The 17,996-nt window shown below is 46.1% G+C and overlaps 1 protein-coding gene across 1 annotated transcript in view; it reads left to right on the top strand.

The window, feature by feature from the left end:
* Window positions 1–16,367, top strand: part of kiaa1109 (KIAA1109) — a 66,565-nt gene extending 50,198 nt beyond the window's left edge. The window contains exons 68-88 of the mRNA XM_079216840.1: window positions 2,023–2,318; window positions 2,525–2,740; window positions 3,027–3,207; window positions 3,302–3,482; window positions 3,838–3,999; window positions 4,102–4,241; window positions 4,741–4,936; window positions 6,212–6,412; window positions 6,599–6,775; window positions 7,626–7,763; window positions 8,165–8,410; window positions 8,537–8,690; window positions 10,293–10,450; window positions 11,059–11,248; window positions 11,695–11,912; window positions 12,194–12,445; window positions 12,532–12,735; window positions 13,316–13,510; window positions 13,664–13,798; window positions 14,261–14,438; window positions 15,399–16,367. Of these exons, the coding sequence (XP_079072966.1) occupies window positions 2,023–2,318; window positions 2,525–2,740; window positions 3,027–3,207; window positions 3,302–3,482; window positions 3,838–3,999; window positions 4,102–4,241; window positions 4,741–4,936; window positions 6,212–6,412; window positions 6,599–6,775; window positions 7,626–7,763; window positions 8,165–8,410; window positions 8,537–8,690; window positions 10,293–10,450; window positions 11,059–11,248; window positions 11,695–11,912; window positions 12,194–12,445; window positions 12,532–12,735; window positions 13,316–13,510; window positions 13,664–13,798; window positions 14,261–14,438; window positions 15,399–15,615 (4,035 nt within the window). The 3' untranslated portion in view covers window positions 15,616–16,367. The remainder of the gene's footprint in view (window positions 1–2,022; window positions 2,319–2,524; window positions 2,741–3,026; window positions 3,208–3,301; window positions 3,483–3,837; window positions 4,000–4,101; window positions 4,242–4,740; window positions 4,937–6,211; window positions 6,413–6,598; window positions 6,776–7,625; window positions 7,764–8,164; window positions 8,411–8,536; window positions 8,691–10,292; window positions 10,451–11,058; window positions 11,249–11,694; window positions 11,913–12,193; window positions 12,446–12,531; window positions 12,736–13,315; window positions 13,511–13,663; window positions 13,799–14,260; window positions 14,439–15,398) is intronic.
* The last annotated feature ends 1,629 nt before the right edge of the window (window positions 16,368–17,996 follow it).

Genomic DNA, 17,996 nt, shown 5'->3' with positions numbered 1-17,996 from the left:
AAGCTCATACTTAGCTTCATGCAGATCTGATTGCACCGTAGCGAGTATTCTTCAGACCCTTTTGTTTTGAATCGGCAACTGAGGCGATGATGGTGTGATAAACGTAGATATTTTGAGTTTTGTGCCATTTCATGTTGACAGTTTGAACATCATCATCTCATCCTTCATGTCGTATGCTCATGGGTTCATTTTAAAGACGGCTCAAAGGGAAGAGACCGTTAACGCCCTGAGGATTTTTTTTATTTTACATTTCATTTTGGATGAGCTCTTTTTTTGAATAACTCTTTTGTTCAATTGAAGATAAATAATCAGGCGCTGGACGCTGCACATGCTCCAGTCAGTCCAGGAGAAGTATTCAAGGTATACGACTCGAGAGAGCTTCAATTTAACAAGTTGGAATACATAACCAACAGCAACAAACACTTCCTCCGTTTCCTCCTCTCCTCTGTGATTACCTTGAGTCTGCTGATAGGACTTTGATTATGTAAAATCAAAACAGGATGATGAAATGCTGGCTCCCGCTGTATTGATATGACGCCAATGTTATATTGAACAACGGTGTCTTCATTTGCATGATAATTTACTGTAATCCGGATCTGTGTCCCTAGTTCCACTATGATTGATGTGATGCTGTATGTGGATGCAAAATACATCCTCTACAGTCTTTATTACTGCTCACTCTCGAGATAAATACCAGCAGCATTCCATCGCCCACCCAGATATGAGATAGGAATTGGTCCTGGATTGTATTTGGAAGCACAGGCGTGCTCTCGGAAATTGATTTTCTTGCATAATGAGACAAAGTATATAGTTGGAATGCTGCTAATGATTTATGGGCCCACGCATTCTCATCCTGTCTTGAAACTGCATTAAATATCCAAATCAACTGGCCTTAATCATTGATATGCAGATGTTCTAACAACTATGCATGGCTCGGCTCTGAATCACAGCTGCTGTTCATCACAACAACTGTAACTCCTCTCTCTCACCCAACAATGGCCGATCAAATACAGATTACAGATGGACATCCATCCGGCTTTTAAGGTCAGCGGCGCATAATGTAAAATTGCAGTTATTTGGTGTTATTCCCATAAAGAAAGAAACAAGTTTATAATGCAGTCATTAGACAAATCTTTGATATTTCCCATCCATCCCTTAAACAGGTATTTCCCCCTCATCACCCTTAGTGGCACACGTTGTCATTGTCTCATGTTAAAAGGCTCCATTTTGCATATAAATCGCTAATTTACATCTGATATCTCTTTTTGTTTAATCCGTCTGACAATCAAATAATTAAGATTCACAAGGTGCTTCATGTTGAATGAAAATGCACTTTTTTTTTATTGTTATGTAAATCAATTAACTTTTAATAGCAAAATAACCAGTTGTGCCCTGATTGGTCATATCTCGCAGGAAAATACCAGCTTCATTAACATTCAATTAGTCTTCACCACACAATGCAGCCGATATTAACTCTTTAACGATGACGGACTCAGACTTCGTTTTGACTTGAACCGCCAGTCCAGTTTCAGCTGCAGTGAGCAAACATCCTCAACTTGTGTTTCTATTGTTTCCAGCTGTCTTTAAGGACTGCAGACTTGAAGGCGTTCTTGGGCATCTTTCCTCTCTCTCTCTCTCTCTCTCTCTCTCTCTCTGTCTCTCTCTCCTTCCTCGTCTCATACCGTCTCTCTTTCATTCCTCCTCACAGGAAGTGCATGACCTCTCCGCTCCTTTTGGGAACCGATACGGTCTGGTAGTGTTCTGTCGTTGGACGTGTCGTAAAACAAGACATTGAAACCGTGCGGCGGGATTTGATTTCGGCATTTAGTCACAGACCACCTGCCGCACGTACAGGGGAAGGAAGAGGAAGTACCTTGTGGTCCAATCAACAGAACACTACCTCCTTCAAAGTAACGATTCATTGGCTGACTTCATACTTAAAGACATCAGTTTTTTTAAGTATGAAGAGCTTCATGAAGGCCGTCTCCTTGTGTGAGTTTGACTCTTTGCCCCTCTCTGAAGTTTCCCGAGGAGACAGAGGGAGACCTGTTGTCAGTCACCATTGATGATCCATCCCATCCTCACCACTACCATCACCATCACCATCATCACCACCATCATCATTCTCCATCTGTTCTCGAGCTCGAGGGCCAGAGATCCGTTTTCAGTGCCCCCGGCACCCCTGTAGTCTTCTCACCCACACTTCCGTTCCAGCACGACGACATGAGGCGCGATGACCTGTCCTCGTCGTCCTCCGAAGACTCGGAAAAGGAGGACGAGTTCGAACGGGAGAGACCGCCGAGCTATCGAAGGCCCATGTGAGTCGTCTCTTTTCTTTCTTTCCCCCCTCCTGCCCCACTTTGCGTATTCTTGTGATGAATGTTAGATGAAAGGAGGCACATTTAATCCCGCATTCCAGTTTGCGTGAAAGCTTTTTCTTTCATGATTGTTTTGTTTTGTTCTATAAATAAAACCTCACGGTTTTCAGCATTCACTAGACATTCCCTTTCTTCTTTCTTTCCAGCCAAGCGTCTCACAGGAAGTCCTCCGGGTTTTCCGCTGTGAGTCAGCTGTTCAGCGAGCGCTGGCCGAGCACACCTGCCAGCCGCAGCTTCGGCGGCCCGGCGACGGAAAGAAACATCGACTTTGAGCTGGACGTCCGCGTGGAGATTGACAGCGGGAAGTGTGTCCTTCACCCCACTACTCAGCAGCCAGAGCATGAGGACATTTCCCTCAGGAAGTACGATGAAAAGCACACTTGTTATTCTGATAACTACGGTGGTGAGAATAGATTTCCATTTGAAGTCTGACTCCTGCTATTTCTTTGAAATAACGTCTAGAAAGGAGTCAAATCAAACACATGCATTATGAAATCTACTCGAATGAGTTGCCAGATCAAATGGGATGCCGTAACCGGTCCTCAGTGGACGCGGGGAGTAAAAAGCTTCTATATTCAGACAAGTAAATTGAACAAGGCATGAGCGCACCTTCCTCTTACGCTCGCTGTCTCCCTGTGGGTTTTGCAGGAGCTGTGAGCGCAGCCTCAAGAGTCTGGACCAGGAGTCTCCTCCCAAGAAGAAGAAGCTGCAGCCCACCTACACCTCCACCACCCATCTCCTAGCCGGCAAGAAGTGTCCCTCCACCCTGCAGACCAAATCCAACGACATGGAGACCACAGTATTCTACATTCCAGGAGTGGACGTAAAGGTCAGCTGCCTGTAGCATTCAAAGTGTCCGCAAGTTGTTGTCATTTTTTGCTTGAAATGATTCAACCTTCCGTTTTTTGCTGTTCCCTTCGTAGTTGCACTACAACTCCAAGACACTGAAGACGGAGTCGCCCAACGCCTCGCGCGGATCCTCTCTCCCTCGCACGCTCTCCAAAGAGTCGAAGCTGTATGGTATGAAAGATAGCGGCCCTCCCAATGCCGCCCAAAGCAAGACTAACTCGCTCCTACCTCCCCCGCCCCCACCTATCCCGTCAGGTACTGAGCATTCCCTCGTTTCTCCTTGCATGCCTGCGCACCGTCCGTAATCACCGGCACTTTTAGCGCCGCGGCGCTCCGATGTGATGATTTTACATCTAGACGAGGACCCCACCGAATCAAACGCATGTGATTTAGTCCTGTATTTAAGGCATGAATCCAGAGGGTGGATCAAACTTGGGCTCATGCATATTGATGCGCACCACAGAGGAGGGGGGGGGAGGGGCAAACAAAGTTATATATAACATTTTATTAACACGGTTCAAGTTGATTTTAAAATTGAAGAAACGAAAAAAGTGTTGTTAAGATTGAGTCGAGCCTACAGGAGGTGTTAAACTCCCGTGTGTCCTTGCAGCCAAAGGTAAGGGCAGTGGCGGGGTGAAGGCGGCCAAGCTGTACGCCTGGGTGGCCCTCCAGACTCTGCCGGAGGAAATGGTCATCAGCCCCTGTCTGCTGGACTTCCTGGAAAAGGCGCTGGAGACCATTCCCATCACTCCGGTGGAGAGGGGTTACGCAGGTTTGTCCGGTTGAAACATCAAAGCTTTCCATCATGTGTGGCAATGGCAGTCCAGTCTTGTCGTGCTTACCGCTTGTCTTTGTGCACACCCCCCTCCATCAGCGGTGGCGACCCAGGAGGAGGACATGGGTCAGTTCGACCCGGTGGAGCAGCTGGAGGAGTCCACCACCTCCCTGGTGTCTTCTTCCACATCGGCCTACTCCTCCTTCCCCGTGGATGTGGTTGTCTACGTCAGAGTCCAGGTACTGACAACCTGACCAGACATTTGCAACATTAGATGATAGCGTTTTTCGCATTTCTTCGTAGGAGCTATTTTACTTGCTTTTTAATAGTATGAGAACCAAATAGCTGTTGTTTCCAATGAAACTTTAGTGTAATTTAGAGGAAAAAATCACAGAGGATCTCGACTTTTGGAGACCTACTAAAAGCATACTTGTTTTCACTATCGTTTGGTTAAGCACATGCCCTTTGAATTGCTTTTTTATCTGTTTTTTTTTAAATTTTATTTTCATTATTTGTTTTACTGTGTTTTTTTATTGCTCCATCTTTTAATGTGTTTTTACTGTGCTCTCTTAACTGTTGAAATGTTTGGCCGTTATTGTCAATCTGGTTTTAACACTTTTATGTATTTTTCCTGACTCCTGTTCAGCATTTTGTGACCCTTGTCTGTAAAAAGCGCGATTATAAATAAATCCTTATTATGCATCTGGCATTGAAGAGAGTTATCACCTGTGTTGGCAGCCCTCTCAGATCCGCTTCAGCTGCCTGCCGATGTCCAGGGTGGAGTGCATGCTCAAGCTGCCCTCCTTGGACCTGGTCTTCTCCTCCAACCGCGGAGAGCTGGAGACCCCGCCGGGACCCCACCCCGCTGAGGGGCCTCAACACCCCTCCTCCACCCCGCCGGGGCAACACATCCCCAAACCACCGCCCAGCAAAGGTATGCGGCATAATGAGGCTCTCAGAGATATGTGAAGAACAAAACTTTTGCAGTCAAAGTCTTTTGAAGCGTCTCAACCACCGTGAGCATATGTATCCGCTGTCACTCCACGCTCCTGCTGGGCCCTGTGTGATTTAACGTTGCTCACAGCTTGTTCTCATGCATTTATTATTTTGCCTTCCAGTCAGTCTTTTTGCAACATCATGCAACTTTCTGCAATTTTTTTTCTCTGTGCATTCTACATTTCATATTTAGTCCGGGTATAACTACAGTAATTGTACAGTTTGTTCTTAAGCCAAAAGAAAAATTGCATTAATATGCAAGTGATGCATTAACATTTTAACAGACGGGTCCTTTGGTTGCCTGCTCTCGCCTCGCGACTGTGAGGCATGAAAACCTGACCGTACGTTAAATAACTCTGCTGCTGATTTCTTCTGTGCTTCCATGCACCCACCGTCTCTCTAGACCACACACTCTTTACACACACAGTGGCTTTGGACATTTTTTACATACAGATTTGCTGCGAGCAGCTTGTGGTATTTTAATTAAACATTTTTTTTTTCTTTCTTTAGTTTTCTCTTTCAAAATCCGGGAGGCCCTTGGACACTGTACTGTATCGCTGCCGTCATTACCGATAATGCTCCATTGTGGACAGAAAATCCTAGAAATAAACAAAAGAAACCTCGCGAGGTCCTGTGTTTGTAGTCTAAATTAAATTGGGAAAGACGTGTTTGTTATTTATTTTAATTTTTTCCCGATTTCATTTTCAAAATGATGAATCCAACCTTAATAATAACAACCATACGACCTACAGAGGGTGAAACACACATCTTACAGTTACGGTCTACTGTTGGGTGTCATATTTTTTCCTATTTTATGCCAAATGATTGTTACTGCCTGTGAAGTCAAACGTGATTTTTATTTTATATAAAAAGAAAGAAAACATATAAGGTCAATTAAAGTAACTGTAAATTAATAAAGCAACCAGGAAGATAGAAATAATCGCAAATTAAATAGTAAACAAAGCATTTAATTAAATGTTAGTGCAAGCAATGTGACTCGAGAGGAAAAGGGGCGGAGCTAGTAGGCACCGGATTGAATGACTTGACAAACTGAATTTCAAAATAAAAGGAGAGATAAAAAAAGAGTGGAATCCAGTTTAAATCTGTGTAGATGGGTCTTTCCCCTTCCAAGTGGGGAAATGCACTAGTCAAAAGACGGGACCTTGACACTGCCCATCTTACCTCCTCCGGGTGTTCTCTGCCCTCCTTCCAGCGTCTCCGTTGCTGGGCAGCCCTCTGGGCCGGAGCCGCCACAGCAGCAGCCAGTCCGACCTCACGGGCCCCCCGAGCAACTCCTCGGGCCTCAGCTTCACCGCCTGCATGTCTGACTTCTCCCTCTTCGTCTTCCACCCTTACGGCGCCGGAAAGCAGAAATCCGCCGTCACGGGCCTGCCTCCGGGCCAAGGGCCATTAGGTATGGAAAAGGGAAATTGCTATTAATACAGGGCTGCGGTTTCTAATGACGCTGCTGATAACGACTCACTTCCCTCCTTTACCCTGGATGTGATGTACAAACCTGCTAGATGGATATGGGGGGAACCACGAGTCAAGTACAAATGGCGTTGAGCGACTGTCCTGATAATCTCTCTCTCTCCTTAAGGTACAGTAGACGAGGAGCCTTCTTCAGTAACAGGAAGAAAAGACTCTCTGAGTATCAACCTGGAGTTTGTGAAGGTCAGCTTGTCCAGGATTCGCCGTACTGGAGGCCCCACCTTCATCGAAAGCTTTATTCCTGCCAAGGGTGGCAAAATGGACACGACCCTCATCAACATCTCAGGTACATCCCCCCAGAACGAGCTTTATACTGCCTATTGCTGTCGGTTCAAGGCTCAGTCTCTGACATTCTGGAAGACCTGGATTGGGGTTTATACAGGCGGGGGAACTCGGGAGAATTGAATAAATTCCCAGCAAAAGTGGAAGCAATATTAGGAGATTGTATAAATTCAGTTTGGAGTGATACACAAGGATCTTTAGGAAGTATGAAACGATTTGTACGTTTTTTTTTTACATCAGGAACGTGATACAACAGGTTTGTTCTGTTGATCCGCAACAGGAGGAAATTAAAGATCTGAGAGGAAACCGGCAGAAGAGCAGGGGATCAGAGAAATAGTCCCGATTCCGAGTCTATCTGCTTCTTCTTCAGCACCACGGAGAGCGCCGCGGCTTTATCGACACAGCACATTCAGGGTGCTGATGTTTCAGAGCCGCGGGTTCTAACTTGCACAAACACGTACAGATGAAAGAGCAGCGAGTCAGGCGGACTAGACAAACGTATTCTGCCGCTGCACTCTCTGCTTCTACGAGATGAAGAGGGGGGAGTGACAGGTTAACAATGGGGGATGCATTTGGGTAATTTTGCTAACAAGAAGGATGGCATTCCCCTTTTTAAATTGTGTACCGATGCTCCGGCACAGTGTTTGAAGTGTACCTGAATATCACAAGGAGTTCATGAAGCGATGAATTGGACATTTTTACAAGCACAGATATGAGACTGACTTTCCCATCTCTGAATGTCAGGATGCACAAGTGCTTATTTTTACTCTAAGGAGCATATGCTATTGAAACCATTTTTTTTTTTTTAAAAGTGTGACTCATGTATGCACAAACGTAATATTCTCCCCCTCTAGCTGTGTGTGACATTGGCTCAGCGTCCTTCAAGTACGACATGAGGCGACTGAGCGAGATCCTGGCCTTCCCGAGAGCCTGGTACCGCCGGAGCATCGCCAGGCGCCTCTTCCTGGGAGACCAGACCATCAACCTGCCGGGTGAGTTTCTGACTCGCTCGGCGACTTCGGGCCTGATCGGGTTTGTTGAGTGATGCTTAAGTACGGAATGGTTTTACCACTCGGCATCGAACACAATGAGACTACTATGCTTTCTAAAAAGAGTATTGCTCCAGCTGCTTACTTTTAACATGGCCTTCAATTATAAAGGAGCAATATGGACAAAAGAGCAGTAGGAAAAGGGCGTACTGTAGAAATATGCAGAGATATAGAAGGTCTTCGTCGACCTACTAGATCTCCACGGGCTTTAACGTGTGTTTCTTTTTAATATCCCATCTGGCTGACCTTCCCTCCGCCAACATTTCCTCCACACTGCTCTGTTTTGACATTTCCGCGGCTGTCCCTTTATACTTATGCATCTCTCAACCTTTACCTCGCCTCAGCCTCTGGCCCCGCAACCCCGGACTCGGCCGAGAACGTCGCCCAACATCTGTCCCCCGAGTCCTGCCGGAAAGCCTACTGGAGGACGTGGGACGGCAGCACCGGGACACAGCACATGCCCCAATCCCCCAACGTCTTTTCGGAGCACTCCACCGGAAGCAACATGTCCCCCGGCGGCCTGGGCCACCTCAAATCCCCGGCACCTGGACGCACCAGGAGCGTGTCTGATTCCTCCGCTCCCAGGAGAGGTGACTGCAAACTCAAACAAAAAAATGGCTTAGAGTCTTACAGCAATGCACAAACCATTAAATAAAGGTGGAAGATTACAAAATGCAATGCGGACGCCCCATCGACTGTTGTTCATTCTCGCCCAGACTCGGTGACAAAGACATCCACCCCCTCCTTCAGTAAGAACGGGAAGGCGGCCGGTCAGCAGGGGGCGCCGTGGGAGACGCTGGTGGTGTTCGCCATCAACTTGAAGCAGCTCACCGTCCAAATGAACATGAGCAACGTCATGGGAAACAACACGTGAGTTAATGCCTCTTCTGGCTGTGATTTAAATGGGAGGATCGAGACCACTGCAGGGCACAAAGGATTGTATGATGTGAAATAATATAAAAAATAGTTTATTTCTCTTTTTTATATCCCCATTTCGATCTGTAAGATCCAGCTCAGGCAGGCAAGATAGATACCACTCATGTTTAAATGCTAAATATGAAGCTACAGCCAAGATGTGGTTAGCTTAGCCCAGTATAACACCTGCAAACAGCTAGCAGAGCTCGGTTCAAGGGCGACAGAGTCCACGTACCAGCAGGGTGCTTTAACGTGTTTTAGAGTTTTAGAGGATCTGGTCATTGCTGTACAGACATTAGAGTGGTATCTTACCATCTAACTCTAAGCAAAGGTAATATTAATGAATATAGCATAGTAATAGTTGTTATGAGAAATGGGCTGATGTATCGGGAAACATCCCCACTTTATATAAAACAGTTTATTCCTAATGTGTTGTAACCCTCTCTGCTAAAACAAAGTACCACATGATGCAACAGTTCAGAACTATTTCTGCATCAACAGACGGCAGTGTCTCAACCCGCTGGGCTCGTGTAGATACATCCTCTCGGTCTCGCTTAGAATTGGCCTCAAACGTAAATGTGGAAGTAATTCTGGCAAGTGAGTGTGTGAGGGATCCATGTCGGGAAGTGATAAATCGTGAATGCGACTCCTGCCGCCTGCATCCTGTTGTGGTCTCCATTACACCAGCCTGTCTGGAAAACACTGCCGTAGTGCGAACGAGTCGACATCATTTATTTACATTTATTGCAGTATGCTGCCGCTGCACGTATGCCGGCGTAGGCGTCTCCTTGCCGCCACGCTGATATCCTCGCGCTCCTGGAGCGCCCACTCTCTCGTGGGCTCAATTCGCCAGCGGCTCACGGTGATGAGCGGCCGCTACAACCGTCCTCGCCGTCCTCGCTTGCGTCCGACTCGCAGAGCGATCTTGCTGAATCATTGACGAACACAACACCCTGGTCATTCTCTGGAAATGCGTGGACCCTCTGAGCAACACATGAGTCAGGGTATACTCTCACGCTAGTTTGAATTATTTAGGATATTCCTCCTCCATGAAACCCTTCATGACGGAGGTGTTGTTCTGTGTTTAAAGCAAGAGTTGTGTCTGCAAAAGAAGCTGCACTTAGACGTGAGCAATTTGCCGAAGAACAGCATTAGTTTGACACGCTGACATAATGACGTACGAAGACTTTTATAGTTGAAGATGAGGAGCTAAAAAGCTCGTCCCTGCTTTGGTTTCTGGTCGTCTTGAAAGCTCTAACGCTGTGTTTACTGGCCGCCCGAAAGCAGCCAGACTCTGCCTTTTTAAATGTTAGACTTGCTCCATCAGTGGACCATATCTTTTAATTTAGCCGATGAACGGCTTTGGTGATTATTTTTTTCTCATTTTGGATCAGTACCACTCATTTCCCCCTTTCCTCCTTGTGTGTGTATCCCTTTGAAACTTTTCCAGAGATAATTCATTCATATTAGACGTGTTTGACTTGCTGTGCATTAGTCAGCACCGTCTCAGGAGAGCTCACAGTTGTGTTTGTGCCCCCCCCCCCCTCCTCTCTGCAGATGGACCACCAGCGGGCTGAAGAGTCAGGGCCGGCTGTCGGTCGGCAGCAACCGGGACCGAGAGATCAGCATGTCCGTCGGCCTCGGTCGCTCCAAGCTGGACTCAAAGGGCGGGGTGGTGGGCGGCAACATAGACGTGAACACCCTGGAGATGGTCTGTGAGTAAACAAAGCGCCGGCTTTTACCGACATCTGCTGTTTTCCTGCAACTCGTTAGCGGCTCTTGTTCTCGCGGACTAAACTGGGACGTGGACCTGAGCCAGAGCTCAGTGCAGAGTTCTCACTCAACATCTAAACTTCATCTTATGCATTGCATTTGGTGGTTTAATAAGATACTATAGGATGTATTTATATGTTTTATATATATATATATTTTTAAATAGAAGGTATTTCGGAGGGAGTATTTCTTTCGACCTGTGTATACAAGTTCCTGATACTTTGTTTCTCATAAGAAAACATATTTTTTAAACCGGTATATTTATTATAAATATTGAAATAAGTTCAGTTTGTAACTATTTAATTGCAACTCTAGCGGAGATGGAAAAAGGCGATAAACGGATGAAGAGCAAGTCTGTTGCAATAGCTCCGCCTCCTCTCTCCAGGGGACCAACCCCTGCTGGGATTTCTCTTGTCCTGAAATTACTGCTAGTTCAAACCTAAATACATTTCTTCCCTCCCCAAAGAAATGATCCAAAATCATAATTCCTATCACGTTATAAGCGGCCGCTTAAAGCCGCAGTGCTCACCGATTGCCGTCTGCCTTCCAGCCCACATCTCCGAACACCCCAACCAGCAACCCAGCCACAAGATCCAGATCACCATGGGGTCGACGGAGGCGCGCGTGGACTACATGGGCTCCAGCATCCTGATGGGAGTATTCAGCAACGCCGACCTGCAGCTGCAGGACGAGTGGAAGGTCAACCTGTGCACCGTTGACACCAGCCTATCGGAGAAAAGGTGGGGACGATGTCGGCAGCGGCTCACCGTGCCGCGCAGCACTCCTTGGCTCTTGAAATGTAGCGCGCTTGATAGAATGCTAAGAAGCTTTTTACGGTGCAGTGAGTACATTAAGTGTTTTGTTTTTTTTTCTCCCTGGGAAATGTCAACACCTCCTGGTTCTTGTTTTGGTTTGTGTCACCTGGTAATAAACACAATACAAAATAGTTCATACAAGCACAAGTTACTGCATCAAGAGTACTCGAGAATGCAGGTTTTGGTTCTTCAGACCTTCTTAATTACCAGACAAGCCAGCGTGACAATCTGCCGTGCCAGACGCAGTGGTGTTTTATCCACTACGACCATCTGCTTTCCTGCCGTGCTTTTCTGTTCTCTACATTCTCAACCGTCTTTATCTCCCATCTCCATGTTTCCCTCCTCCCTCCCCATCCCGTCTGTCCTTCCAGTGAAATCTTCGTCCACGGAGACCTGCAGTGGGACATTTTCCAGGTGATCATTTCACGCTCCACCACGCCGGACCTCATCAAGATCGGCATGAAGCTGCAGGAGTTTTTCACCCAGCAGTTCGACACCAGCAAGCGGGCCCTCTCCACCTGGGGCCCTGGTCCCTACCTGCCCCCCAAGACCCCCGTCATCAACGCTGAGAAAGGCTCTGCAGAGCTCTGTAAGCATGCTCTTTTTCCTACACTGCTGCGAGGGGGGAATGTTGAACGTTAAGGGATGTGCAGCGATTGTGTTCGGGGCAGTTGTGCTGGTAATAGGAGGCGCACTGATTTGTAATTCTAATACGCTTGATTTGTATCGGCAAGCGAATGAAATCGAACGTGCTCATGAGAAAAGACGGCAGAAATAATTGAGAAAAGATGCGCAGATCTGATCCTGTTGGGCTCACGTTCAGGTCAGCGTCTCGCTTTGCGCGCCCTAACCGCCGTCTTCCTCACACAGACATGGACGCCGCCCATCACCGCCACTGGCCCGGGGTGCTGAAGGTGATCGCCGGCTGCCACATCTCCCTCTTCCAGATGCCCCTCCCGGAGGACGCCGTGCAGCTGGGCGGTTCCATGAGTCTCCACGGCAACCACATGACCCTGGCCTGCTTCCACGGGCCCAACTTCCGCTCCAAGTCCTGGGCTCTGTTCCACCTGGAGGAGCCCAACATCGCCTTCTGGACGGAGGCGCAGAAGATCTGGGAGGACGGTGAGGCAAACAAAAAAAAAGTAGTTGTGTGACCGGTAGAATATAATCCCGCTCTGACAGCCTCCGTCGGCTTCTGTCCCGTCCAGGCTCCAAAGACGATTCCACCTACATTGTCCAGACACTGGATTTCCATCTCGGCCACAACACCATGGTGACCAAACCCTGCGGCGCACTCGAAAGTCCAATGGCCACCATCACCAAAATAACCCGCCGGCGCCATGAAAACCCCCCGCATGGAGTCGCCACAGTCAAAGAATGGTTCAACTACGTCACTGCCATGAGGAGCGAAGGTAACCCGTACAGATCTAATTATTTTTCCCATATTTTAACTTGCATTGGAAACACTGAATATTCTTATGAGACCAAAATAAACCACTTGCGTACAATAAAAACAGATCTCTTCACGGCAATTACATCAACCAAAATAAGAGCTCCGATGTGTTTACAGAACCTGCATCGGCCCCATATGGCCTTTAATAAGATTCAGTATTAGGAATAGAGCTGATATCGATCCTCCGTATGAGAGCTGCATGGTTCAGTACACACACACACACACACACACACACACTGCCCTGATGGATGTAAACTTTGGTACACACACACCTTCGAGCAATAACCTTAATTAAGTTGATTTATTCTGCATTGCATTTGGTGTAATAGTTAGTTTACCTACTAAAGTGGTGTCTGCTTCATTGTACTGTCATCGCCAACTTTTAACTTTTCTCAACTTCAGACAGCCCCGACTAAAACAAGACAGACACAGCGATTATTTCCAAAAAATTTCCTTTCAGCTGCTGCCTGTTATCTCAAATGTAAAGTGGGGTGCTTTTAACGAGTGAACTCTTTGACGCGTCTTATCTCTCGTCTCAGAGTTGAACTTGCTCAGGAACGTGGAAGCCAACAACCAGGAGAGCGGCGCGGCGGCCAAAAGCGCTAGCCTGCTGAGCAGCTTCCGCAGCTCCTCCACTTACAACCACGAGACGGAGACCATCTTCGCTCTTCCCAGGATGCAGCTGGACTTCAAGTCCATCCACGTGCAAGACCCCGAGGAACCCTCTCTAACAGGTGGGAAGAAATAAAGGTTCATGTGTGACGTCGTTCTGTTTCCCGCTCGCTAATGCGAACGCTACCGTCGTTGAGAAAGTCCAAACACGAGAAGCAAAAGTTTGTCTCGTCTTTCATCATCTGTTTATTTTAATTTTTTTTAATTTCTCCCAGACTCCGACAGCAAACCCAAAGTGGAGTGCAGCGTGGTGACGGAATTCACGGATCACATCTGCGTCACCATGGACGCCGAGCTCATCATGTTTCTCCACGACCTGGTGTCGGCCTACCTGAAGGAGAAGGAGAAAGGTCTTTCACTTTACACCCCTCAGTCAGTCAGAGTGAGAGAACGAACCCCGCTCAGTGGTTTCCCTCCTGGTCGTCTGGGGCGGGCGCTGAAAAATAGATTTTATTTGACATCCTAAGCCAAACATCGGCAGCTGGGTGTTACTTTAGGGACGCATTAGCGCTCTTTATGCAGTTGCTCGCGACAATTAAGAATAGCGCCGTCGACTCGAAAGAGAAGAGGGAGGCGAGCGCCCGAGGAGTTCCACCGGCGCTCGGGCCGTCCCTGATGAAATGAACGCGGGGCAGATGGGTATTTGAGTCTTGAACGTACGCTCTCAGGGACGTTAATGAATGTGCATTGTGTTCTGCCGCTGGATGTTGCTGCTAGAGAATGTGTTTGCCATGTTAAAAAGGGAAAGAAAAGAACAATAAGCGGCTTCCTTAATGCCTCTCCTCCTCCTCTTCCTCCTCGTCTTCCTCCAGCCCTCTTCGCCCCGCGGATGTTCGCGGCGCGGCCCGGCCAGAAGAGCCCCACGGCGGTGCACGACGACAGCTCTGCGGACAAGGACTCGGACACGGACAAGGACGACGGCGTCAACTACACCACGGTGGACTGGAGGGAGTTCATGTGCAACACGTGGCACCTGGAGCCGACCCTCAGGTCAGCGGCGCGCCGCGGGGCGGCGTTGTGACGAGCGGGAAATGTATTCGCTCGTGCGCGAAGAACGCCGCGTTCGGGGCAAACTAGAAAAGCGGCGTTGGGCGCCGTGCTCTCTGTGACCTCGGGGCCACGCCAGACACACAAGGCGGTCAGGCGTCGCCGTATGAGGCGACGCATAGAAACCCGAGACACACGTGTGAAATAGAAATGACTTTTTTCACACTAAATTAAAGCGTTCTACTATTTATGGAAATAATGCAGCAGCAGCTGAGTGTTTCAGGCCACAATACGTTTTGTTTTATTTTAAGCTGTTTTCATCTCGTTTGTTGGGTTCGTGTATTTCTGCCATGAGATTTCCTTTTAGGCTTTTAAACCGTGAGTCAAAGTGTGTGATTTAGTACAAGTACATAAGTATTACATTGGCAAACAAAATTATTAATTATTATAAAAAAGTATCAAAATGAAAAGTACTCGATATGCAGAGAAATTGCTCCTCACAGGTTTTATTATTTATATATTAGATGATTTATTTACTAGTAGTAGCAATGCACTAAAGTGTAAGCATCTTTTTATGTTGCAGTTAGACAAAAAAACTAAAATATCATGTAAGAAAGAACACAATGTTGTTATTTATCTCTTTATTTATGTATTCGTCCTTTATTTATGCAAGGGGACATATTACCTTATTTAAAATTATTAGTTTTTTACAAACAAAAAACATGCTCACACAAATACAAAATAAAAAAGATGCGTCACCTATCTGTGATGCATCAGAAATACTAGCTTCTTCACAAAATGTCAGGTAAAGGGATTCCAGGACGTTTTAGTGCCGCTTCAAGACTTTGAATTTAAAACGCTGTCGGACAATTAAATACGTAGCATTGCATTGTGTTTGTATATGCGCAGACTTTAAAATATGATAACTGAAATAACTCCTCTTGCATCTCTTCCGTCCCCCAGGCTCATCTCCTGGACGGGCCGCAAGATCGACCCGGTGGGCGTGGACTACATCCTGCAGAAGCTGGGCTTCCACCACGCGCGCACCACCATCCCCAAGTGGCTGCAGAGGGGCGTGATGGACCCGCTGGACAAGGTGCTGTCGGTGCTCATCAAGAAGCTGGGCACCGCCCTGCAGGACGAGAAGGACAAGAGAAGCCGGGACAAAGAGGAGCACTGAGGACCCCCCCCCCCCCCACCCCCTGCAGGTCACCCACACTGGATCACTGGATCACTGGATCACAACGGGCCACTACTGTACAACACGTTTGTGAAGCATTTCCTGTGAATCTCAGCTCGTTGTTTACCGTGGCGTCCGCCACCAGCGGCTCCGACTGAAGCGTTTTGCACCGACGTCGTTTTCTGTATATTTTGAACAAAAGTAGCAAACGTTAGAATTATTTGACTGCTTTAATGGTTAAAAAAACACACACAAAAACAGAAAACACCTGCCTCTTTTACCTGCTGTACATGACCTTAATGAAATCGCTTGAGAGTTTATTTTAAGGCTTACCAATATTTCATGAGAAATGATTTCTTATACCATTGCCTTTTCTTTGTTTCCCATGGAACACATGGTAGATATGCTTTATGTATTTTATAGTGTAGTTTTAAGATATTTAAGAACAGTTCAGTGACGGTGTTCTTGATTTTAATTTTTTTCTTCGATGTGAACAAATAAATACTGGGAGGTTACTGCACATCGTCCTCTCAGTCGTGAAGATGACATGAATTTGTAATTATGATTTGAAACCAAGATCACTATTTATGGGTATGTGAAATGCAAAGTCTATAACATGTATTAGCTTGGTGTGTCAAGCTTATTTTTGTCCTTTTTTTAAGAAAAATCCATACAGTAGAACCAGTGTATATATATAATTACATTTCTTAAAATATGTTGATTTCCTAACTTAATAAAAATATTGCCATTCAATTTTAGACGAAGCTTCGGTCTGATTTTGTTCAGCTGGTACGAATTTAACATTTTAATATAGAAACGCTTTGCCATTACAGATGAATTCCACCGACTAATACGCGTAGAGGTCTTAAAAGACATTCCTGGCATGAGTCCATGAAAACACTTGTTAAATGTTTGGTTATGCTTTCATAACAGAAAGCCAGCATTAATAACTGTGGAGCATTGAGGTTGTAATTCACGAGGCAGCGAGTCCCAAAACATGAAATGAACTATGCTGCAGTAATTCATTCAGTGGTTCTCAAACTGTGGGGCGCGACCCTCTAGTGGGGCGCGGAGGTATTACAGGTGGGGCGCAGGGGGAGATGCAGATTCCTATATTCTTTTTATAATCCTTTATTATCCCACAGTGGAAATTATTCTCTGCATTTTACCCATCCCTAGTAATTAGTCATTATTTTTGCCAAATATTAGTTATTTTTTGCACAGATATAACTTTATTTGCAATGTTCTAACAAAGTGATTGCACATGTTATTAGTTTTTGTCTGATGGAGCGATCTGGTTTACTTGAACGGGATTTTTAATTTTCTTTATTCTATCATTTGAAGAAGCACGGAGGGAGGAGTCACACAAAGTTGGACCATTTTGTTGTAATTTTTTTGGGGCGGTGGGGCTCGAACTATTTTCTTCCTCCAAAGTGGGGCGTGACAGAAAAGGTTTGAGAACCACTGCCTGTGTGTGTGTGTGTGTGTGTGTGTGTGTGTGTGTGTGTGTGTGTGTGTGTGTGTGACAGAAAACGGTCTTCATTAATTATAATGCGGGAGAGAGGTGGAGTTGAAACTGTCTGGAAGGGACAAGCTGGAGAATGAATATTTTATCTGCAGAATACAGAACTTTTCAACATAAAGGTTTTTCTTAAAGCTTTGAAGTGAACCCAGATAGCTCCTGTGAGCTTTTGACAATTCCCTTTGTGCAGTTTTAGCTAAAAACGCATATTCTCCTCTCAGAGTGACGGTCTTCATTAGCAGGAAGCTGACAGGGTGTATCCTTAACAAGAGCTTCAACCCGGCTGCTCGTCTTTTCCTGTATGGGACAGCAACTACAAATAAGAAACCTGTAAGTGTTTGAGTTGGTGTTAATGGTTAATAAATGATTTACTAATGCTTTATAGGTCTTCTACATCTCACTTTGCCTTTTGCAAAAATCAACTGAATTGGATTTCTTTCCAAAAGTTCGGTGAGAATCAAACACAACGCTAACGTCTGCAAACTACATGAACCTACAGTCAAGAGGAGGTTAGCTTAGCATAAAGACAAGAGGGAGACCGCTAGCTCATGAACACATCTCATTTTATTCATTTTTTTACTAAAACTGAAGTGTAAAATGAAGAATTACAACTACAACTTGTCGCATTTAGGTTTTATATTAATTAAGCAACATATATATGTTCACGGAAAAAGGCACTCGGAGAGCTAAAGACCGTTTCCATAAGTGAAAAATAATGTGTGTGTCCTGTGATTCTGATCCTTATGGGTTCTTCCATGTTCCACACCAGGGGGTCAAACTCATTTTAGTTCAGGGGTCACATGCTGCCCATTTAGATCTCAAGGGGGCTGAAACAGTAAAGTCACAGCATAATAACACA

Source organism: Taurulus bubalis (genome assembly GCF_910589615.1).
Source record: "Taurulus bubalis genome assembly, chromosome: 4".
Taxonomy (NCBI): Eukaryota; Metazoa; Chordata; class Actinopteri; order Perciformes; family Cottidae; genus Taurulus; species Taurulus bubalis.
The sequence above is the reverse complement of the archived record's forward strand: the minus strand, read 5'-3'. Positions and strand labels throughout refer to the sequence as shown.